The sequence below is a fragment of the Palaemon carinicauda genome, chromosome 10 (genome assembly GCF_036898095.1).
Source record: "Palaemon carinicauda isolate YSFRI2023 chromosome 10, ASM3689809v2, whole genome shotgun sequence".
Classification (NCBI taxonomy): domain Eukaryota; kingdom Metazoa; phylum Arthropoda; class Malacostraca; order Decapoda; family Palaemonidae; genus Palaemon; species Palaemon carinicauda.
In genome coordinates, this window is record NC_090734.1 from 134,811,613 (window position 1) to 134,837,119 (window position 25,507).

Genomic DNA, 25,507 nt, shown 5'->3' on the forward strand with positions numbered 1-25,507 from the left:
CTGTAAACATGCACCCGTTGCTAAACCCGTTACCTTTAGCAACCGCTTGTTATTTTACTGAAATTTTACTTGTACTTCAGTTAAGAGAAACCATCGCACTTGCTTTTATCACTAATTATCAATAGCAAATATTAGCCGAGATTTGTCATTTTGAAAGGGTACAGTCACCTTAGAATAGCCTCAAAAATATATTCAGGAAAAAATGTATACTAAAACACATAAGAATATTGAAGAGAAGCTAAAGAGAAAGCTTTCCTAACTACTACTCTGCCTTAGAAATCAAATCACAATTGCAGAAACAAGTACCGATACTTACTGGTATGCCAAAGAAAAGTTTTGCCGGGCAATATGGCAATACAAAGTATAGTATAAGTATATGACCTCATTAATCTGGAACCCAGGAAGTTGGAAACCTCCCCATGATAGCATAGAACTGAGAAGTAAATCTTTCATTGTAGAGTAGCTACTAGACATCACTTCAATCATCACATACTTCAGTCTCCTACAGCATGTGATAAGCTGTATCAAGTGTTGTTCCATATAAGCTCACATTATTTTATGTAACCCTTCATATTTTGTCTCCAATATAGTACAGTATACAGCAAGATTTCATCATATGTCCAGAGTATCGTGCGAGTTCATTCGCTAGATTGTTTTAGGCTAGACTACCAAATCTTGACATTTCCTTTCACTCTTCCTTCCCTAATTTCTATAAAGAAAATAATGCAGTGCAGTACAGCTATTTGTGTAAAAGAAAACTGATTTAAAAATTATTACAAAAATTAATATGTATTAAATCATAATTCATCAAAAAATGTTGATAGGAAAAAATAATGCAAACAGTTTCATATAATAACAAAACTACTACTTTTATTTTCCTGAATTATTACTGTATTAGCTAATTTCAGTAAATAAAGTATTGTAAACATACATTGTTCCTTAGTTTGTACTATAATGCATATCTTTTTCTAATATTAATTGTTCAACATTACCTTGATACTTTTGTGCGACTGATTTTGGCTGAGCTCTACTACAGAAAAATGAGCAAATTTCATTTCACTTAGTTGCATTTTGTCCACTGACTTCACTAATGTTATCAAGATTATGTGCCTTTATTTATAGAGATCAATATTTAGCCCTTTTACCCCCAGGCTCTTTGGAAATTTCCAACCCTTAACCCCCAGGGGGTTATTTATTTCCCAGCACATTTTGCAGTATATTTTTCTTAAATTGCTCTAACAGCTTTAATTTTTGTCATAGAGAGGTCAGGTTGGTCTCATTCTCTTGGAAAATGCCTGAATTTTCTCAAAAAATTATCAAAAATATGAAAAAAATAATCTTTATAGCATTTTTTTGCAAGGACGTACAGGTACGTCCATGGGGGTAAAGGGATGGGTTTTGTGAAACGTACAAGTACGTCCTTTGGGGGTAAAAGGGTTAAAAAATAATGTAACGTATTGCCAAAATCAAAACTTGTCAAAAATATATAACAGCAACTGCAAATAGACATGTCTAAAAAACTTTTAATGTTTACTGTACAGTACTGTAGTAGTTAACAATGTTCGCTAATTCTAGCAGGAGACTTCCTATAAATAAAAATGTTTTGTAAATTGGCAATAAAATGTATTCCTCCCAATTGTTTATTTACATCCTTAACTATATTTCTGGTACACTGCATCTTTAAGGTGTATGTATTTACTACAGCCTATATTTAGTTATTTTTAATGGTAAAAACTTGTCCAGTTGGACTTTCTTATAGACGGCTTCTTTCATGCACAGACAAAATTGGTACCATCTAGAAAAATTATATGCGAAACTTCACTTGTATGCGAGGCTAAGTACACATATTGCCAAAAATTTTTAAATTGCGTTATTTCTCCGCTCGCCTGCTCACCCCCAGCATGGCCTATAACGTGTTTCGAGTGATTTGAACACTGCATGCATAAAACCATGGGGGATTCATCCATGTGTTCTCTTTCAGAAAATTAAAAATTTTGTAAATCTGCATAAAAATAAAAAAATTTCCTAAATTTGCCCTTTCTACTGCTAAACCAAGTTTCATGATTTACAGCAATGTGTTGGTGAGAAGAGAAAAGGATTTAAACTTTTGGATTTTGGATATGACCACGGGAAAGATACCCGTAGACTTCAAACGTTACGAAAAAATGCCTTGAGCTTTCACAAAGATTTTTTGAAAAGCAAAAAACAGAATTTGTAGCAAGTAACGAATGGGTGAATCAGTTAAAAGAAATAATTTAATTACATGATATAAAAACATTACTAGGGAACTGACATCCCTAAATAAGGCAGCAGCAGGAACAAACCCAACCAAGTTAAAAGAAATAATCAAGAGGCAGCGGCTATTATAGTAAGCAAATCTTTTAACTATGACATGGCCAGTCCTTTCCGACTAAAAAAATGTCTAGCACAGCCCCCATCCACAAAAGCGCATGCCATGCACACGGATGAAAACGTAGAAGGGTCACCTGACCTTAGATCTTTGCAGCATTGCAACAGCCCACATGATCAAGCTAACAGTTGTTGACAGGTAAAAAAAAAACTACCTTGAATAAGGCACAGATAATACCTATACTATTCAAGAAGTGGTTTAACAACTACTTCACTCCCTAAGAGAATAGATGCTTACAAAAGGAAAGCATAGCCTAATGTTTTGGCTCTCTTTTCAACACTAAAACCTTTTGCTTGAACAAGAGATGAAGAAATGAGTGCTTCTTACATGACCATCCTTTAATTCTATCAAATATGGTAATCTTCATTTATAAACACTTGATACTGATTAATGTTTATTACCACGATATTTCAAATGGTGACAGCAGCTCTTTAATGACAGTGTACAGGTATTTCATTACTGTACCCAATGCAAATATGGTTCATAGAGAGTAATTCAACTCATGTCTAATGATGGCATATTTCACAGTGCACAAAATGCAGTTTAATATCTTCTTAGGAGTGTATGTTTATTACATGCTAGGTATCTTTTTAGCTGCTTTATATCCTTTTAAGCTATTCTGTATCTCTCTCTCTCTTCCTCCCTCCCTCCCTCACTCTCTGAGCAAGTACATTTTAGCATTTGGTAAGTGTATTTAGGAGATTGGTTCTGGTACATCAACATCTTTAAAGTAAGTATATTCTTAGAGACCAATATTATGGGCCTTATTCCAACTTTATTTTTGTGTTCTATAACTCGAAATCCAGAATTGGATGGTTCTATCTTCTATTGTTTTCTTACCACTATGACCAAGATGAAAGTAGAACCTCTTTTGTGCCTGATTTCATTGCTCACAATAAGGAGTTGGTATATTCTGTTTCTCCTACTGATTGTACATAGTTTTCTAAAAGTACTATTCCAGCTGTGACCAGATTGTGGAATGATCTTCCTAACGTGGCAGCTGAATCGGTGGCCTATGTAGTAACATCCCTGACTGGTGATCACCAGACTGGGGTTCAAGTCCTGCTCAAACTCGTTAGTTCCTTTGATTGCTGCAACCTCATAATCCTTGTAAGCTACGGATAGGGGGTTTGGGAGAGCCTATATGTCTATCTGCTGAGTCATCAGCATCCATTGCCTGACCCTAGCTTGGGTGGAGAAGGGGCTTGGGTGCTGATCATATGTATAGTATATATGGTCAGTCTCTAGGGTATTGTCCTGCTTGATAGGGCAATGTCACTATCCCTTGCCTCTGCCATTTAAGAGCAGTCTTTAAATCTTTAAAACTTCAGTTCAAACTTCTTGCAAATGCTTTCCTGTTCAACAGGTTTGCTCAAATATATTTTTATAGCTTATACACGATCGGAGTTGTGGGGAATGAAAGTGATGGAGAGACAGAAATTGAATGTGTTTGAGATGAAGTGTCTAAGGAGTATGGCTGGTGTATCTCGAGTCGATAGGGTTAGGAACGAAGTGGAGAGGGTGAGAACGGGTGTAAGAAATGAGTTAGCAGCTAGAGTGGATATGAATGTGTTGAGGTGGTTTGGCCATGTTGAGAGAATGGAAAATGGCTGTCTGCTAAAGAAGGTGATGAATGCAAGAGTTGATGGGAGAAGTACTAGAGGAAGGCCAAGGTTTGGGTGGCTCCGATACCTTAGATGACCGCGGAGGTAGCAGCAGTAGGGGATTCAGCATTATGAAGCTTCATCTGTGGTGGATAATGTGGGAGGGTGGGCTGTGACACCCTAGCAGTACCAGCTGAACTCGGTAAAGTCCCTTGTTAGGCTGGGAGGAACGTAGAGAGTAGAGGTCCCCTTTTTGTTTTTGTTTCTTTGTTGATGTCAGCTACCCCCCAAAATTGGGGGAAGTGCCTTGGTACTGTATATGTATGTGTATGTATACACGAAAGATCTATTCTGTCATTGTTACTGATCTTAATATATTTTATATTTCTTTATTCATTACTTTTTGTATAAAATTTATCTTATTTCATTCCTCACTAGGTTGCTTTCTCTGTTGAAGTCTTTGGGCTTATAGTATCCGACTTTTCCAACAAGGGTTGTAGGTTGGCTAGTACATACATACATATACCAAAGGCACTTCCCCCAATTTTGGGGGGTAGCCGACAACAACAAGAAACAAAACAGTAATAATAATAATAATTACATTATTTCAAAACCATCCACCTACTTAGGAACATTTTCTATCAATATACATGCTCTAGTAATTCATTTAAAATCCTGGTTGCAAATCTTTACGTAACTATTGTATTCCTTTTCAAATAATAATTGTAAATATCCATGAAAATGGACAATTCTATCCTCTTCGTAATACTAGGCAGGCAGTTAATTCTAATAGCCAGGCCTTCTCCATCATGAGGCTCAATACTACGCAGTACTCTAGAAGTTTTATTCTAGCTGTTACCAAGTTGTGGAATGATCTTCCTAATGGGGTAGTTGAATCAGTAGAACTTCAAAAGTTCAAAGTTGGAGCAAATGCTTTTTTGTTGACCAGGCGGACATGAGTCTTTTTATAGTTTATTTATGACATATTTGTTTTTGATATTGTTAATAGTTTATATATGACATATCTGTTTTGCCGTTGTTACTTTTTTTAGAATGATTTAATTGTTAATTTGTTCTCTTCATTTATTTATTTCCTTATTTCCTTTCCTCACTGGGCTATTTTTCCCTGTTGGAGCATTTGGGCTTATAGCATCTTGCTTTTCCAACTAGGGTTGTAGCTTGGATAGTAATAATAATAATAATAATAAACTAAGCTAAATTTCATAATGCAACAAAAACATTACCTGGCAAACCTACAATTACTGGAAAATTAAAAATTTGCATACACTTAGTTTAGAGCACTACCTACTATGCATTACTATTCTTAAGTAGCTTAATTATATAGCTGGATCCTTTTTCAGACCAATAGAAGTGGCAAAATTATTCAACAGCATAAAGAGAAGCTGTGAGGTATATTATAACATCTTGGCAATACGACAATTCTATCATCACACGTATGAAGAAATAATTTAAATAAACCCTTTCATAACTTTTTAATAAATCCTCTCTTTTAAGTTTCTAATACAGCATGGTACGCAATACTGGGTTCTATAAATTCCTAAATGTGAATGTAACAATCTTAACCCTTTTACCCACAGGCTATTTGGAAATTTCCAACCCTTAACCCCCAGGGGGTTATTTTTTTCCCAGCACATTTTGCAGTATATTTTTTTTTTAAATTGCTCTAACAACCTTAATTTTTGTCAGAGAGAGGTCAGGTTGGTCTCATTCTCTTGGAAAATGCCTGAATTTCCTCAAAAAATTATTAAAAATGACAAATTCGAAGATAATTTGTATTTTTCCTAACCATACAAACCTTAGCTATTTACAAAGGGTTATTACTTTTAGCGTAGCTGAAATGGCGAGCCATTAGAATTTAACGAGGGTGTATTACCCCCGCGCTAGTTAGCGGGGGGGTAGGGGAGTGGTAGCTAGCTACCCCTCCTCCCCCTCACACACAGGTGAATACTCACTTTCACTTAGAGGTAGGACTTGTCTTGGGGGACAGGGCTGGCGGGCAAATATGTGTAAATAGCTAAGGTTTGTATGGTTAGGAAAAATACAAATTATCTTCGAATTTGTCATTTGTTCCGTAACCGAAATACAAACCACGCTATTTACAAAGGGTGACTTATCCCTTAGGAAGGGTGGAAAGTCCCCAGCCATACTGGCTTTGGCTTTACCCGGGGACTCAGAATCCGAGTGAGTCGCACTCGAGAAAAGGAGTCCCTGCACCTCACAAGTTCCTTGCACCGCAAGGAACCATGTGGCCTACGTAAGCTTGTGTGTGAAGGAAGAAGTGTGACCCGTCTTAGGCAGTTGACCTGGAGTTCCAGAAGGAACTCTGGGTTAAGACGTTCCCAATACCACCTCGTCAGGGTATGGGGGACGCGACAGTATTGACTCAATACTCGGAACACAAGGAAGCATGGTTTACCTGCAGAGGTTCGAGGTCAGCTATGCAGAGACCAGGATGCTGCTTCCCCGTAGAGGGGATGATGAAGAAAGAAGTAAGGGCCAGACATACTTCTTTCGTTCATGCAGACTAAAACCTGATAACAATGCCCTCAACCTTCTGCTACCTGTCCAAAAAGGAGCCTGAGGTTAGACCAGCTGTTGTGTAGCCACCACAGAGCGATAGAAAACGTATCGAGACTCCTGTGGGTCACGCCCTGCAGGAAGCGGGCTGCGAAGGTCATCAGACGCTTCCAGACTCCAGCTTGTAGCACCTGCGTCACAGAGTAGTATTACTCGAAGGCGAGGGACGTTGCGATGTATCCAACATCGTGCTGTAGGGCGACGTGACGGGGGAGGGTCTGAAGACAGGTCGAGATGAATGTCCTTGAGTCCGGGCTGAAGAGGTATACTGGTGACTCTCCCCCCATGTCCTCCTTGTGTTCCCAAATCGACTGCAACTGAGGCCAAACTGCAGCTGTTCCCAGCGCTAACCTCTCGATTCCTGTACTGGCAAGAAAGAGAAGGTCTTGGGACATCAGACACAGAATGGAGGCTCAAAATCTTGAATGAATCGGACCGAAGGGTCGGGACCCTCAGATTCTGAGTCTAGCCAACAACTCAGGAGCGAGCCTGAATGTTGCCTTCCCCTCTTCCTTAGAAAGGGGGGGAGTAGTAAGAGACCAAGAAGATTGCTTACACACTGGCCGTGGCCAGAGTGAGCAGAAGACCCAGGGCGGAATACAATCCGAGGCCTGTCGTAAAAGGGTCTTGAGATCTCTTAAAGGACTAAAAGTCCGAGCCATGCTCCAAGTTGGAGGTCTTCCTCCGACTAGGGCAGGGACGATCGTAGCTTCGCATGAGCGAGGATAGATCCAGCGGGCAGGAAAAAGTTATTCCTTTAAGCCTGAAGGTCAGGGAAAGGCTGAGCGACAGGCTTCATTGCCAAGAGCGGAAAGGAGTTTCCTCCCGCCGAAAGGCAATAAGACCGTTATTGCTGGAGAAGAGGCCTCACGGGAAGAGGTATATCTCCCACGGCACCAACCACCTTAGACTCTTCACTTTGCCTGGGAGACCCCTGTGGATGACTATTGCAGATGACGCGACCTCCGTACCGCGACTGTAGCGGGTTGTCTCTTCTAGAGGAGGAAGCGTAGTGTCTCCAGGCATGAAGCCGAAGCGACGCCCCGGTTCGGGAGAGATGTCGCAGTGTGGTTGCTTGAGTAGTCTGCGCCGTGGGAGAAGCTCTCCCGGGAGTTCCGTCAGGGGAAGCAGAGGGTCCAGAAACCGTTCTGCACATAGTCCCAGTGGAGCTCTCCCATTGAAAGGTTGACAGACAACCTGGTTTTGTTGAGACCCATTGTCCGCAGACAAAAAGGAGGGAAGACGCAGGCGTCGAAGTTGTCCCACCATCACCGGAATGCATCTTGCCAGAGTCTCGGGGTCTGAGACTGGGGGGAAAACTAGCGGAAGCTTGAGGTTCCAAGCTGTCGCGATCAGGTCCCCCAGACCAGCACTTGCTGGTTACCCAAGGTCAAAGACCCCTAGGTACACTCTCTCTATTAGGCTCTGCTCGGATAGTCTGAGAGAAACATTCCCCTGCCTGGAATGAGAGAGCCGATGGTGGAATTGAGAGAATCTCAATCATCCCGATATCTCTACTGCAAGATGTGAAGGTGTGAAAATGCGTCCCCTGCTGGTTAGCATGAAGTCGACACGCAACGGGGCGACTTGGCAGGAGCGGTAGGATCTGAAGAGGGGCCAGACTAAGGCCCTTAAGCCTGCCTGAATGATGGAGAGGTATCCTTCAGGTCTTGACCATAGGCCTGGACCGGAACATGCCCCCCCCCCCTTTCCTTTGACGAGTCCGAGAACCGCATCAAGAATGTGGGGAAAGGACGAGAATATCCACTACCATCAAGAGGCTCCATAGGTCAACACCCATTGCAGGTTTAATAGTTCCGCTGGTCCCATAGGGCCAGGGAGTCCGGTTAAACATTGCCTGAAGCCACCGGAACTTGGATCGCCCCACATGGAACTTATCCTGAGGCGACCGTTCGGACTATAAACGGGTCAATGAGGAAAGAAGAACTAGGAAACGTTCCAAGGTAGGGCTGAAAACTCTGCTTGACTGAGAACAGGTACTGCGACTCTCCTCAGTCTTGCCACGGTGAACCGAAAGGAAGGCTCGGAGGATGTGGTAACAGAATCTGGCGTCCCCAGGTGGTCACCCATCCAAGTACCGACGTTGCTTAACCTCGCTGGACGGACGAGAAGTGGGGTTTCCAACGTGGTAAGGCGGTTGACTCAATATCATGGCCAGATACTCCAGATGTTGAGGCAGAGGAAGAGAAGGCTCCAAGCAAAATACCATGAGCCCACACTCATGGTCAGCATTCGGAAGCTTTTCCCGGCGCTGAAGAAGGTCGAAACCCGAGCCTACCGGAGTTGACCAGCCCTCCAAACAGCAGAGGAGGCGGAAGTCTGCACCTGAGCGGCCAAGAGGAAGGCAGGGAGAGTTCTCTGGGGAAACAAACCTGCTATGCCACGGCGGGATAGCCACACTGCATCATAAGCAGGAATACTTGCAGTTTAGGCTGAATTCGACGAGCACCCTGGAAGATGGATGGAATGGAAACTGAAAGTACCCGTCCTTCCGATCCAGGGTTAAAGGAGTCCTGTCGCCTCGTTACCAGTCTGATCGATTCTGCTGGTCTACGCTGGCCGAAGTTTGTTCGACAAACTTGATCAGGGCTGAGAGGTCGACTATGGACATCCCCTCTCAGATCCTTCCTTACAAGAAAGGATCGACTGAGGGGGCCGGGGGTGAAGCCGTCGATGATCCTAAGGAAGACCTTCGCCTAAGGTATGGATCATTCTGCCCAACCGGGCAACTCTGCTGATGCTATGGCATAGAGGTTCAGAGACACTGAATTCGCTGACAGAGACGGCAGGCGCGATATCCTTGGCTACTCACAGAGATTGTGCGGGAATGGGCATCGGGAAGCTGTCATTCGGATGAGTAACCTTAAGCATCCTCCCAGCGAAAAAACCTGCAATCCTAGAGTTCGTGAACTCCTTTTAGGACTATGCCCCCCCGGGGGAGTCTCCCGTGCCATCTGTTCCTGACAGGAGGAAACTGCAATTGGACACCTTGTCCCAGTTGTCGTAGCCGATAACTTAGGCCGACGTGGTTGAAAGAAAAGGGAGCTGGAGCCCTGCAGAGTCTGGAAGAAAGCGCCTTGGAGGAGTGAAACCGGAAGTCGATTTACTCCGCACAGCAGATGTTTAAGTCTCTGTCCTTGGGCAAAGACAAAACTCTTCTCAAGGATGGAAGGGTGTCTGAGGTCGTTGACCTCCACAGATGAGACACCCGAAGGAAGCCTTCAGTCAGTGCGTCCAGATGGTACAACATCGAGCTTGTCCGCAAGTAGATACTTAACGACGAAAGGCCAAGGTGCCTGAGCTCGAGAGGAGGAAAGTACCCTTGATCTTCCTGTAGCTTCCTTGAACCAAACCTCGGGCCGTAACCGAGGAGGGAAAGAACCTGGTAAGCTCCCAGAGGAAGAGGTAAGCAGTCACCCCTTGTCCGATGGAGAAATCTTCAACGGAAAGCCCCCCCGCCAAAAATCCTTCCAGGGCGGGAGAAGGAGAGAGTACTCGTGCAGGAGAGGGGACCCTCGAGACCGACCTCTTGGGAACCAACTTCGCCCTGGGGGAAGTCACCACGAAGTCCACTCCTCTCTTTCTCTTCAGCGTAGGAGAGACAGCCGCTGGTTTGTTACCCTGGCCGGTGAGTGCTGGTTTCATAAACCTCATTAACGCCCGTGCCAGCGGATCAAACCATGTCTGCTGCTCCAAGGACACAGAGTCCGAAATCCTCGCTAAGGTGAAAGGGATCGGGCGATCCTTTGGAGAGGACACGACGGTTCCTGCCTGAAAAGAAGGTGGGAAGAATGCTGTACTGACCTGTCTTCGTCCTGCACTACCAACCTGTGCTTGGATGGAGGTGATCCCGAGTGCCGCCTAGGAGCACGCGTCCCTGCTGCTACCACCGGCTGTGGAATTCGCCGCGAACTATGGTCGCGCGAGGGCGAACGGTCGCGCAATGGCGAATGGTCGCGCGGGCGCACAGGCGAGTGGTCGCGCGGGCGCACAGGCGAGTGGTCGCGCGGGCGCGCAGGCGAGCGGTCGCGAGGGCGCGCAGGCGAGCGATCGCGCGGGCGCGCAGGCGAGCGATCGCGCGGGCGCGCAGGCGAGCGATCGCGCGGGCGAGCGATCGCGCGGGTGCGCAGGCGAGCGATCGCGCGGGTGCGCAGGCGAGCGATCGCGCGGGCGAGCGATCGCGCGGGCGCGCAGGCGAGCGATCGCGCGGGCGAATGGGCGTGACGGCGAGGGATCGTGCTGCCGCGTAGGTGAAGAAGATCGCTGGCGGTAAGCGATGGCGAGCAGCATGTGTAGGTGAATGATCGCGTGATAGGGTGCGATGGTGATCAGCATCCGCAAGAGGGCGAGCGTTCAGGGTTGTGCGATGAGGAGCAGCATGCGTAAGCGGGCAATCGTGCAGGGTTGTGCGATGGCGAGCAGCATGCGCAGGTGAATGATCGCGTGAAAGGGTGCGATGGTGATCAGCATCCGCAAGAGGGCGATCGTTCAGGGTGGTGCGATGAGGAGCAGCATGCGTAAGCGGGCAATCGTTCAGGGTTGTGCGATGGCGAGCAGCATGCGCAGGTGAATGATCGCGTGAAAGGGTGCGATGGTGATCAGCATCCGCAAGAGGGCGATCGTTCAGGGTTGTGCGATGAGGAGCAGCATGCGTAAGCGGGCAATCGTTCAGGGTTGTGCGATGGCGAGCAGCATGCGCAGGTGAATGATCGCGTGAAAGGGTGCGATGGTGATCAGCATCCGCAAGAGGGCGATCGTTCAGGGTTGTGCGATGAGGATCCGCAGTTGAGGGTCGCGCGATGGCGATCAGCATCCGCAGTTGAGGGTCGCGCGATGGCGATCAGCATCCGCAGTTGAGGGTCGCGCGATGGCGATCAGCATCTGCAGTTGAGGGTCGCGCGATGGCGATCAGCATCCGCAGTTGAGGGTCGCGCGATGGCGATCAGCATCTGCAGTTGAGGGTCGCGCGATGGCGATCAGCATCCGCAGTTGAGGGTCGCGCGATGGCGATCAGCATCCGCAGTTGAGGGTCGCGCGATGGCGATCAGTATCCGCAGTTGAGGGTCGCGCGATGGCGATCAGCATCCGCAGTTGAGGGTCGCGCGATGGCGATCAGCATCCGCAGTTGAGCTAGTAGCTGGCGAACCATGTTCCTTCAGAAGTGTTGGAGAACGTTGGCGTGCCAGCTGTAACACACGTGGGCGATCCGGAGATCGCTGGCGAGCTGATGATCGCTGACGAGCTGATGATCGCTGACGAGCTGATGATCGCTGACGAGCAGAAGGCTACGCGTGGAAGCCTGCGCAAAGAAGAAGAGTCCTTGACCCCGACCTGAACCGAAGTTCTAGATCGCGAGGGCGAACGTGGGCGCACAGGGCACATAACAGGAACCGCAGGGAAGATCATCTTGAAAGCGCTGACGAACAGGAGAGCGCTGACGAACAGAAGGGCGCGCAGGAAAACCCTGACACGCAAGGGAAGAACCCCCGTGGGGGCAACCCTTTGCCCCGAAGGGATCGTTGTCCGCCGGGAGACTGATGTCCGTCGGAAGACTGATGTCCGTCGGGAAGACCGTTGTCCGTCGGGAAGACCGTTGCCCGTCGGAAGACGAGATTAGACTGCTGTCCATCTGCACCAAGACGGAAGATCGAGAAAAAGAAGTTGTAGGCTGCAAACGGAGATTCAAAAAGGCGCCTCAAGCATCCTTATAGGGAGATGAGAGGCCCTTACGACGAGGCGGACGGAGGGCCTTACGGCGAGGGAGGCCAACAGCAACAGCAATAGAAGAAACCTCCGAAGAGGAGTCTCTATGAGTGTACTCTCTCGCGAACGAAAGAGAAACACTTCGTGGAAGAGACTGGTCAGCCAGTGACCTAAAAGGGGCAATCCTCCGAAGAGGAGCTCCTGCAGTTGCCCAGCCCCTTGAGCGAAACTGCAGGTGCGACCGCTCAGCACCAAGAGCATAGTCGCACGAAAAAAAGGCAAGAGAAGAACCCCCCAAAAGAGGAAAAGCTCAAGCCTGGACAGGAAAAAAACTTCCCTCGGAAGGAAAGTTATCCGCCCAAGGAGGCAAGCCTCCTGACTGTTCTAAAATGAACTGGAGAGCTGTCCGTCGACACGGGAGTACTACCAGTAGAAGGAGACACGCCCCTGACGACAATACAAGGGGGGAGGCAGCAACAGCCGAATCCCCAGGACTCAACCAGACAGCTCACACCGTTGCTATATTACAGAAACGAACTAGATCGGTAACTGTAAAAAAATAAAAAAAAATAATATTAGTACACATTCATTCCCCCGGGAAGGCTCCGAAGAGGAATCCCGAGGGAAAGGAACAAGAATTACACAACAGGCACGTGCCCTCACAACCACTTACACTCGCGGAAGGAGAGCTGTAACCAAAACAGAATTATAACAATTATAATTATGTAACTATGTAATTATGTAATTTAAAAATGAATGAACACTAAAGAAAAAACGAAAACCCCGAAAGGAATCGTTCTACAAGCTGAAAAATTAACAACTACAATTAGATTCATAAACTAATTGAGACAAAATATACGGCGTAGCAACCCCACCCACACGGGAAGGAAGCTACAAGGGCGTAGTAAAACATAGTAAAAGGGTGAACGACCTCAAGAGAGAGAGAGAGAGAGAAAGACCGAAGTCAAACTCGATCGCAACCCATAAAATTAGGCCGTGGTGGCCTAACTGCCGAGGCCTCCACGTAGATATCGTACACTACACACACACATCTGAAAAGGAAACTTACTTATTTCTATACTCAAATATATATACAAACATGAAAACATGTTTACATATATATTGAGTAAAAGAAAAGTAAGCGATTAAGTAAAGACAAAACAGACAATGGCTGCCAAGCGAGGATCAAGACAGAGACGTCTGTCACAGTCCGAGCCAAAAGTGAAAGTGAGTATTCACCTGTGTGTGAGGGGGAGGAGGGGTAGCTAGCTACCACTCCCCTACCCCCCCCGCTAACTAGCGCGGGGGTAATACACCCTCGTTAAATTCTAATGGCTCGCCATTTCAGCTACGCTAAAAGTAATAACCCTTTGTAAATAGCGTGGTTTGTATTTCGGTTACGGAACAAATATGAAAAAAAAAAAAATTTAAAGCATTTTTTTTGCAAGGACGTACCGGTACGTCCATGGGGGTAAAGGGATGAGTTTTGTGAAACGTACCAGTACGTCCTTTGGGGGTAAAAGGGTTAAAATTCAAGAAAATTTACAGTTCAATCCTCTAAATAACAGCAAACTGTCAATATCTTCACCTAGCACAATCATTCCTTCGTGTAGCTTGCAAAATGTTATACCAATTAAAAAAAATACAAAAATAATTTCAAACAGTAATATTTTCCTCTTCAACGAAACACCCAAAAAACGAAGGTGACCTTCAGCAGTGGTAGTAACCACACCCATTATTTCCCAAGTCAGACAACCACACCACAAGTGAAAAATATATGGCACATGTAAGAGGGAAGTTGATGAAATCCACAGACTGCCGTATCTCACAAAACACACAGCACATTCAAAAAGGAGTTTTGTAGAAAGTGATAAAAAAAGTGGTTACAAACCAGGCACACAAGCAATGTCACCTGAAATTATTTTAAATGAAAATCAAACAAGGTGCCAGCACAATGCTTTAAAAACTATCTCCCTCTGGCATCACCTTTTTGTCAGCTTGTGAGGACGAGGTTGGTGCAGCAGCTGGATGTATCCAATTGCTCAGTCCTACCATACTTGCCATTTTTAGAACTTCTTCGTAGTCTAAGTCCATCTTCAGTGTAAAAAAAGAAGAGTACTTTTCTAACTTGCAAGTAAAAACCCTGGTGATACTGAATCATGTAAAGTTGGATGGGAAGAACAGTTTTGCATTTTGTAGTTTTAGAGTATTCACTAGAAGCAGTCTTATTGTAAAGTTAATTTCTTACAAGTCAGTTTTTAATCTTTTGGACTACAAAAATTGCTTAATTACACACTAAAGAAAATAAGGAAATATTGTTGCCTCTTTCAAACATGTGTGTCTTAGATATAGTTTCAGTGTACAGTGCTGAAGTTTTCGTCTTTCATTTATGCAATTCTTGAAAACTTGAATGCAAGTCTTCGTGAAATTATTTTATATACTCCCTTTCTTACCTCTCCCACACATGCAGAAACTGTCAATAAGCCAATATCCTTGACATTCATTAAATTTCAGAGTTTCTTTGAGTGGGGGGGAGGGGTCTGCTCTTCTAGTCAAAACAGAAAAATACTTACACTAATGATTTTTTTAAATTACTGCCTCACAACTACCAATACTTTACATATATTGTGCAATCAAGTTAGGCATGGCATCTGCTGTCCTCTGAACTGCTAGTGTGGAACGTGAGGGGTTAATATTCATTCACATCTATTTGAGTAACAGCCAATAGTGTAAAAGTATTTACTACATTATGTAGTAGTTTTGAGGAATTACAAAGCACTGAAAAATCTTCCTTCATTCTATTTATTGTGATTATTAATTAACTTTGATGTTTCTGATATAATGATAGCTTAATATAAAGAGAAATACTTGCATACCAAAAATATTTTCCAATTCAAACATCCAGGTGTATAGGAGACATACTGTATAACTAACTACAAGTATGATTCTATAGGTCCTTAAAGAAACCACAGCTCTATTCCTTATCTATAACGAGTCATTAAAAATGCTTCAATAAAATATAAACTCTTTAAACTATCCTTAGGCGATGCCTGAGACTTACCCTAGTACCATGAATCCTCATGGCCTGCTGAGACATCTGGCTAAGTTTTTCTCGATACAGCTGCGCTGCTCTGGAGTTGTATTTCTGTTGAGCATCGGTAGTTGTGCAGTTGTGTTGACGGAAGAAAGTACTCTGAAAAAGACAAATTTTCCATCAACAGTTCATTGCGACCATGAAAAGCGAGTACAAAAATAAAATAACCCTGTGTTATTATTATTATTATTACTTGCTACGCTACAACCCAAGTTGGAAAAGCAGGATGCTACAAGCCCAGGGGCCCCAACAGGGAAAATAGCCCAGTGAGGAAAGGAAACAAGGAAAAATTAAATATTTTAAGAACAATAACATTATAATAACTATTTCCTATATAAACTATTAGATAGAATAGTGTACCCGAGTGTACCCTCAAGTAAAAAGGACACCCATGCACATGGAATAAGTAAATTATAATGTAAATAGAGATAGAAACTCAAGTTACAAAGATGACAATGATACAGTACTCGTACTTTCCCTACTTTGCAATACCTAATAGTCATGCCTTCTCCATCATGAGGCTCAATATTACACAGTATTCCGGAAGTTTTAGTCCAGCTGTGACCAAGTTGTGGAATGATCTTCCTAATTAGGTAGTTGAATCAGTAGAACTTCTAAGGTTCAAACTTGTGGCAAATGATTTTAAGTTGAACAGGTTGACATGTCTCTTTTTATAGTTTATAAATGAAAAATCTGTTTTAATGTTATTACTGTTCTGAAAATATTTCAATTGTTTATTACTTTATATAAATTTCTTTCTTCACTGGGCTATAATTCCCCTTTTGGAGCCCTTGGGCTTATAGCATCCTGCTTTTTCAACTATGGTTGTAGCTTAGCTAACATCTGTTACTGAAATTCTAACAACTTAACTTCTTAATGAAAGTTTATAATGATCATGTGTCGATTCTACAAGGACACGCCTAAAATAACTTTGGCAGAGACATGGAAAATGGTGCTATAGGTTTTAAGGAGAAAGAAAAACATTTAACAGTCTTTAGAGGCTGCAAATGCTTTGTGAACTCAAATAATTACATTATTGTAAGAAAAACCTGAAACAAAAAAATTGAGAAATTTGGAACATTTGCTCATGCGGTACGATACAAAAGTAAATGATGCAATAAAATATTACATTATTGATCTTGGAGATGACAAAAAAAAAAAAAAATTAACTTGGGTGACAATAACATTTACACACTAGAGGCAAAGGATTATCAATTAAGAAGAAAGAGAAGAAGAGGAAACTCACCATAAGGTACATGGAAGATTGAACTTCTAGGGTAAAAGAACAGTACCATATTTCTTTAATAGGCCATCCTATGGTGTTAGTTTAGAAGAGTTTGCAATACCTAAATCACTACTTTCAGGGCCCATAGAGCACCATATCAGTTCTGATATTGACTTCAGTGTTAAATGGCTGGCTTGGTGACCAAACTTACTCATATGTACACAATACGTAATAAATCCTTACATGATAGATACGTAACAATACTTTTTAACAAACACTTATGGGAGATACTACTGCGATAAAGGATGCTAAGTGTGAGAGACAGAGTCAGCCAAAGTAGTAGTGTAGTACAAGAAGGAAACAGGAGCAAAGAAGCCATCAAGCTGCACACAGCAGTCCTAACTGAGACAATGCAACAAGGATCAGCAAAGAATCAAAACTTTATTTATAATATTACAAGGATCTCCATATGTGGAATACTGAAAACGCAAAGACTGAAGGTAGATTATAGGACCTTCATACCAGCAAAACGCATTTAGTACTTCCAAATGGTGTATCGTGCAGTGTTCGGCATCTCCATCTTGAAAGGAGTCTGTTGGACAAACTTGTTCACGAGGGAGAGGTCAATGTCTGGTCGCCATCTCGCAGCCGTCTTCGCCACCAGGAAAAGAAAACTGTCAAAGCCTAGAGAACTAACCTGTATGACTTCTATCGCATTCTTCTCCAACATTTTCTTCCGCTATGACTGGAGGGCAAACACTTCCTGGAACTCAGATGGAAAGAGTTAAGGTCACTGGTGCCAGAGTGAGGGGATGACCTCCAATACCCATCGTTTGGCTCCATGGTACTGCCATCTTGTCAAACAGTATGACAGGCATCCCCCATTTGAGGCAGCTGCAGGGGGGAACTACTGATCTGTGTCCCTTTCCTACCTCTACCCATCAAGGTCGGAAAAAAGATGGTGGAATATCAACTTTTTTACAGGTTGAAGGGACTGGAGATGCAGACCTGGCCCTAGATGTTTTTAGTAACTTCCTCAGCGCCAACTTCAGTGGAGCAGGTGTTGCTGCTCACATGGTTACTTTTGAAGTGGCAGGCCCATTAAAGGTAACAGCTCGATCGAAGAGGAAGTCTTGGTTCACCTTTGAATAGATATCTTGTAGTTGGAACAGGATAACATTCTCCAGCCCCGATGTATTCCTTAACGAGAAGGCATCCAGCTAATCTATGTGCATCGCGAAACAAGAAAGCTACCAAGTGTTTCCTCTTTTTAAGACCAAATTCACCCTTAAATTAGCAGATTAACATTTTTACAGCTTCTCGATTGGAAGAGAAGAGGGGTCAGTATTCTCTGTTTGAATGACTCAAGCATTGAGAATTTCACGGACCAAAGATACAAGAATTTATATCATCTAGACCCCAACAAGGAAACTCTGAAAAACAGCTCAAGGAATACAGTACTGCCCTTAATAGGAGTCAAGGCTGCCACTCCAAGGTCATCGAACTGTCAGATGAAAGTTAATACCTTCATGAACAAGGACTTAGTCTCGAAATTCTCTGTCTCCGTAGGTGAGGGTCGAGTCGAGTGCCAAAGGGTCGATGAAGTCCAGAGATTCCTACCCGCCTCACGAGAAAGGTCGTCTCAACATGTTCCATAGGAAATTCTGACTCCTTTGAGTGAAGCAGGGAGGACACCATCTGACCCCATAAAACCTGGGGTGGCACACTTTGTTTTCCAGTCCATCTAGATTGTCTAAGCAACAGGTGCTTGTACCGCTCAAGGACAAACAGCAAACGACAACAGACAAAACACAGAAAAGATACAAGGCGAAAAAGTTTAAATAAGCCAAGTCAATAGAGAGAGTAAGTCAGTAATACTCGGAAATTTAAGACAAAGTGGCTGCTCAGTGATCTATGTAACTAGCACCACTTCATTATAGATTTTACCATCAAAGTTCCAGCTTCGCTGAAATCATAACCTAATTAACGGACGGTAATTTGTATTTATGTAGGAACAAACAGTTATTTTGAACTCTCTATAATTAGGTACAGGTTTGTGCCAAGAATACCAAATAACTGGACTAACATAACTTCTTAGATGTTTAATAATAAAATCTTAAGTGCTTAAACCTAAACAACTCAATTCTAAGTCATATTTACCGCATTGGTGTTGCCACCAAGCTGCATATTGCGAAGCTGTAGCCATGTCCAGTTTGTATCTAGCTGTGTGGACCGAACAAATGTTAAATGAACACCTAAACTACGATGGACAGCTGAGCAGTCAATGCAGATAAAGACTCCATAAGTTAGAGAGGCCCACGTTGGATTTTTGGCATTGCAATCAAAACAGACCTGAAACAAAATATGTAAGCATTAATAAAACAGAATCACTTAATAACTCATCATATAATAATAGATTACATACATTGACAAGTTAAGAATAAAGAGCGGGTAACTTAGTACCACACGTAACTTTTCTTGTAGTATATAAGTAATACTGTACTTATCACACAAAATATATCTATAGAGGGTAATACTTATCACTCGAAATATATCTAATATCTGATATATGATTACATTATCTTTACAAAATAAGTAATACCAAAAAGAAACAAATTTATATGATAAATAGCAGTGGATGACCATTTACAGGAAGATATGGCTACACATTATCATTTGAATGACTCACCAGTAGTGTACATCTGGATTTACTAATTAATAGGCAGTGATGCCATAAGCTGGATCTTTTTAATTCACATATGCTGTGCAGGGATCAGGCTGTTGTTCTCTAGTCTTGGGTGGTGCCATAGCCTCTTCACAATGGTCTTCCACTGTTTTGATTTAGAGTTCTCTTCCTTGAAGGTACACTCAAGCATGCTATTTCTATCTTGTTTCTCTTCCTCTTGTTTTTATGAAGTTTTTATAATTTATGTATGATAGATTTAATTTAATGTTGGTAATGATCTTCAAATATTTTATTTTCATTGTTATTACTTCTCTTTTACTTTATTTATTTCCTTGTTTCCTTTCCTCACTGGGCTATCTTTCCCTGCTGGAGCCCTTGGGCATATAGTATCATCCTTTTCCAATTGGGGTTGTAGCTTAGCTAGTAATGATAATAACACTACATTGAATTAAGGGTGACAAGTGTCTTCCCTATAATATCTTTCAAAGTGACACAGAGCTATATCTTCATAGCTATCATGAAGAACAATAGGAAAACAGTACCTTTAACAAAATCAAAATGTTTAAGTATCAGTAATGGTATGACAATCAGGAAAAATATCTAATTTTCAGACATCTCTACTTTTTATAACTATTAACCCTTCCCCCCTTCCCGAGTCCCTTAATTGGGCATATTGTCTTCGGAAAGCTGAAAATACCTATGAATCGCGAGCATAGTAACGTTATGACAGGTGTGAGGTGATCTATCCACCCACCCACATGCCTGGCAGAGTCAGGTGTCTCAACCAGCCTCAGGACTAAGGGTTGGGAAGGATATTCATTAAAAATAACCAGGACAAGGAAAAATAGGAAATATACTAGGATCATCTTCCCAAGTAAATATCATCCCTCCCACCCCTATACAAGGATAAATCAGTCAGGGGAGGTTCTTGTTGCTTGGTTGAGCGAGAAGAACAATCTACTGTAGACTCTTTCGTAAAGCACGAGTTCCAAGCGGCTACCTCCTCCAAAACTATTTCTAACAAGTTATTGAATACTTAGATCAACACCACACTTAGAATATGAAACAATTCTACTTACACCTCAGAATATGAGGCAATTTGTTATATTTTTATCAGTACAAATGTACCTTATTTTTCACCTGCTCTTCATATTCCTTTGGAAAAAAAAATGGATGAACATTTGATCTTTTTTTATACCAAATTCTTTTAGCAACGAATCAAAGTATCAAAGCATTACCGTTGAGCAATACTTTTGGTTCTTTATTGTTTTATCAGGTCTATTACATTCGTATTATGGTGGTACCATTTTAATCGAGTGTTTTCTTTCCAATTTTAATACCTATTTAGCTTAATAAACGATACAATATTTTTATTTCTACAAAATTGGAATTTGCTATAAGAAAAGGACATGTGTTGACTATTTTGGTATTTTTCTCTGTATGACTAACGGGAACTGAGCCATAACTTGTATTGATCGACTAAAATTTTAACATCATTTCTTGTGAGTCCATTGTTCACTTTTGGGGAACTGATTGTTGGTTACAGCTCGTGCGATGTTTGCATTCACTTTTGGCAGGTCCAATTTTTTTTTATGATGTGACCATTACAAAGCTTTTTGAACCAATTAACAGCTACCAAATATTTATGCACAAGTTCTTAGATGTTCTACAAAAGCCATTTTATTCCACTACACTTCAGTTCCAGCATGATTATCGTCACAAGATGATGTCTTCCACAGGGTAGTTCAACATATTTTGACATCTAGCGTACTTTCATTTATTTTGGTTATTGACTATGATTAAAACACACTCCGGTCAGCATATACCTGAAATAATGACACAGATGGTCGAGATGCGTAGCATGTCCATCTGTCGCTTGCCATACAGTAACCGAGAAGCTATATGATATGTTTATTTGCGAGCAAAGGGAGCCACAGCAGCGCAAACGTCACTTGAGGGATGTGATATTAATTACATGCAACAAGAGCAATCACAGATTTCAGATCTCCACCAATGAATATTTCCAACATTTTACTCAAGTCTACTGACGAAACACTTCTTTTTTTCATAGTCTGACTGTAGATGAATCTACTGTAACATTTAACTAAAGTCTACAGACAGCACATACCCCTTTTCATATGCCATCTGTAGATGGGGAAAAGAGCAATGTTGATCTAGAATCGTGACTTTGAACCCTGTCACCACCAAAATTTTATGGTTTCTTACGAGGCATATCTATCCATTGTTGAAATTTGGTAAAAATCCAAATGCGTCAATTTGTTTCAACGTAATCTTTAAAATTGTGAAAAATGCAAATCTGGAATCGGATCATCTCCAAATGTTAATGGAATCGTCCATGGCCTAAGATCTGTGTGGGGCAGAAATTTTGTCAAACTGTCAATTTGTCTTGACATTATCTTTAAAATGGCAAAATATGCAAGTCCGGATCCAGATCATCATGAAAATTTAATGAAGTCATCCATGACCTAAGATCTATCTGTGGTAAAAATTTAGTCAAAATCCGTCCACACACAGACATATAAATAAATAAACCATCTTGATTTGATAACCTCCTTGGCGAAGATAATTATGATAGTTTAATAGTGACCCATGCAGCTGGCATGCGCAGCAATTCCATGTACCGATTGCCAGAACTGAGGGCAATGAGATACTTTTTCACCAGTGTAGCAAGATAAAGTGAAGCAGATCAATTAAGGGACATGAGGTAATTATGAGGCTTTAATTTTGCACCACTTAATGGTATATTTCCCCAACTGGTTATCTTGTATTTACTATGCATTTCTGACCACCATTAATGCTTCAGATCACTAAATTTTTGTGTTTCCCAACCCCATAACCCTGGTTTCCTATCCTTCATAACTTATTATATGGGGGGCGGGTAGAAAAACTTACGAACAGTGGTTTAACCCAATATTCAGACAGAAATAGATAAAATGTTATTTTTATTAATAAAATAAATTTTTGAATATACTTACCCGGTGATCATATAGCTGCAACTCTGTTGCTCGACAGAAAAACCTACGGTCAAAATACGCCAGCGATCGCTATGCAGGTGGGGGTGTACATCAACAGCGCCATCTGTCGAGCAGGTACTTAGTACTCCAAGCAAACAAAGAACCAATTTTCTCCTCGGTCCACTGGGTCTCTATTGGGGAGGAAGGGAGGGTCCTTTAATATATGATCACCGGGTAAGTATATTCAAAAATTTATTTTATTAATAAAAATAACATTTTTCAATATTAAACTTAGCCGGTGATCATATAGCTGATTCACACCCAGGGGGGTGGGTAGAGACCAGCATTACATGTTTACATTATTATGAGCTAAGTATTTTGTATTTCATTTTAGCAGTTATTCAAAATAACAAACATAAAATAAATAAGTACCTGGTAAGGAAGTCGACTTGAACAATTACTCTGCCTTTTTAAGTACGTCTTCCTTACGGAGCCTCGCGATCCTCTTAGGATGCTGAGCGACCCCTAGGATCTGAAGTATCAAGGGTTGCAACCCATACAACAGGACCTCATCAAAACCTCTAATCTAGGCGCTTCTCAAGAAATGACTTTGACCACCCGCCAAATCAAGTAGGATGCGAAAGGCTTCTTAGCCTTCCGGACAACACAAAAACAATAATAAAACATTTCAAGAGAAAGATTAAAAAGGTTATGGAATTAGGGAATTGTAGTGGTTGAGCCCTCACCCACTACTGCACTCGTTGCTACGAATGGTCCCAGAGTGTAGCAGTTCTCGTAAAGAGACTGGACATTCTTAAGATAAAAAGACGCGAACACTGATTTGCTTCTCCAATAGGTTGCGTCGATTATACTTTGCAGAGATCTATTTTGTTTACGTAAAGGCCACGGAAGTTGCGACAGCTCTAACTTCGTGTGTCCTTACCTTCAGCAAAGCTTGGTCTTCCTCATTCAGATGGGAATGAGCTTCTCGTATTAACAGTCTGATAAAATAGGATAAAGCATTCTTTGACATAGGCAAAGATGGATTCTTAACTGAACACCATAAAGCTTCAGACGGGCCTCGTAAAGGTTTTTAAATAGAACTTAAGAGCTCTTACAGGACATAAGACTCTTTCTAGGTCATTTCCAACCATACGATAAGTTTGGAATATCGAACGATATTGGTCAAGGCCGAGAAGGCAGCTCGTGTTTGGCTAGAAAACCAAGTTGTAGAACATGTAGCCGTTTCGGATGAGAATCCGATGTTCTTGCTGAAGGCATGAATCTCACTGACTCTTTTAGCTGTGGCTAAGCATATCAGGAAAAGAGTCTTAAAGGTGAGATCTTTCAGGGAGGCTGATTGTAGCGGTTCGAACCTGTCTGACATAAGGAATCTTAGTACCACGTCTAAATTCCAACCAGGTGTAACCAAACGACGCTCCTTTGTGGTCTCAAAAGACTTAAGGAGGTCCTGTAGATCTTTATTGTTGGAAAGATCTAAGCCTCTGTGACGGAAGACTGATGCCAACATGCTTCTGTAACCCTTGATAGTGGGAGCTGAAAGAGATCGTTCTTTCCTCAGATATAAGAGAAAGTCAGCTATTTGAGTTACAGAGGTACTGGTCGAGGATACGGATACTGACTTGCACCAGTTTCGGAAGATTTCCCACTTCGATTGGTAGACTCTAAGGGTGGATGTTCTCCTTGCTCTAGCAATCGCTCTGGTTGCCTCCTTCGAAAAGCCTCTAGCTCTCGAGAGTCTTTCGATAGTCTGAAGGCAGTCAGACGAAGAGCGTGGAGGCCTTGGTGTACCTTCTTTACGCGTGGCTGACGTAGAAGGTCCACCCTTAGGGGAAGTGTTCTGGGAACGTCTACTAGCCATCGAAGTACCTCGGTGAGCCATTCTCTCGCGGGCCAGAGGGAAGCAACTAGCGTCAACCTTGTCCCTTCGTGAGAGGCGAACTTCTGCAGTACCTTGTTGACAATCTTGAACGGAGGGAATGCATATAGATCTAGATGTGACCAATCTAGTAGAAAGGCATCTATATGAACTGCTGCTGGGTCCGGGATTGGTGAGCAAATTATTGGGAGCCTCTTGGTCATCGAGGTTGCGAAGAGATCTATGGTTGGCTGGCCCCAGGTGGCCCAAAGTCTCTTGCATACATCCTTGTGGAGGGTCCATTCTGTTGGAATTATTTGTCCCTTCCGACTGAGACAATCTGCCATGACATTCAAGTTGCCTTGGATGAACCTCGTTACTAGTGAAATGTCTAGACCTTTTGACCAGGTGAGGAGGTCCCTTGCGATCTCGTACAATGTCAGAGAGTAGGTCCCTCCTTGCTTGGAGATGTACGCCAAAGCCGTGGTGTTGTCCGAGTTCACCTCCACCACTTTGCCTTGAAGGAGAGACCTGAAGCTTTTCCAGGTCAGACGTACTGCCAGTAGCTCCTTGCAGTTGAAATGCATTGTCCTTTGACTCGAGTTCCATAATCCCGAGCATTCCCTACCGTCTAATGTCGCACCCCAGCCTACGTCCGATGCGTCCGAGAAGAGAACGTGGTTGGGAGTCTGAACAGTCAGGGGAAGACCCTCTCTAAGGTTGATATAGTCCTTTCACCAAGTCAGACAAGACTTTATCTTTCCGGAAACCGGGATCGAGACCGCTTCTAGCGTCTTGTCCTTTTTCCAGTGAAAAGCTAGATGGTATAGAAGAGGACGGAGGTGTAGTCTTCCTAGTGACACAAATTGATACACGGATGACAGTGTCCCTACCAGACTCATCCACAGCCTGACTGGGCAGCGTTCCTTCTTCAGCATCTTCTGGATGGATAGCAGGGCTGGGGGTTGATCGTCTTGTTCAGCAACGTCCTCATCAGAGGGTTCCTCATCCGAAACTGATGAGGAAACGGCAACGGAGTGGGCAACGTCTGACTCGCTGAATCCGGTCGCACTGGTGGATGCGTGACGGAGCCGGACGCAATATCATGGCACTGCTGCACAGTCTGTGAACTGTCAACAACCATGGGTGCGCGAGGAAGTACAGCGTCAACCCGAAACTGTCTAGACTGTCTGGGTTGTGCAGTCAACACCCTACCGGGTTGCTGAGGTTGACGCACTGCGTCACAACAAGTCACCTCTGCTGGTTGTTGAACGTCTTCCTAGTGACACACTGAACGTCAACAACCACCTCC

General features: G+C 43.0%; 1 protein-coding gene across 4 annotated transcripts in view; it reads right to left on the minus strand.

Moving 5' to 3' along the window:
- Window positions 1-25,507, minus strand: part of ArfGAP3 (ADP-ribosylation factor GTPase activating protein 3) — a 61,549-nt gene that overhangs the window by 30,626 nt on the left and 5,416 nt on the right. For 3 of the 4 annotated variants that reach the window (XM_068381944.1, XM_068381942.1, XM_068381943.1), the window contains exons 2-4: window positions 18,816-19,007; window positions 15,398-15,529; window positions 14,323-14,430 (exon numbers count right to left, since the gene is read on the minus strand). In XM_068381944.1, coding sequence (XP_068238045.1) covers window positions 14,323-14,430; window positions 15,398-15,529; window positions 18,816-19,007 — 432 coding nt within the window. The remainder of the gene's footprint in view (window positions 1-14,322; window positions 14,431-15,397; window positions 15,530-18,815; window positions 19,008-25,507) is intronic. The other variant, XM_068381945.1, reaches the window with a different exon arrangement.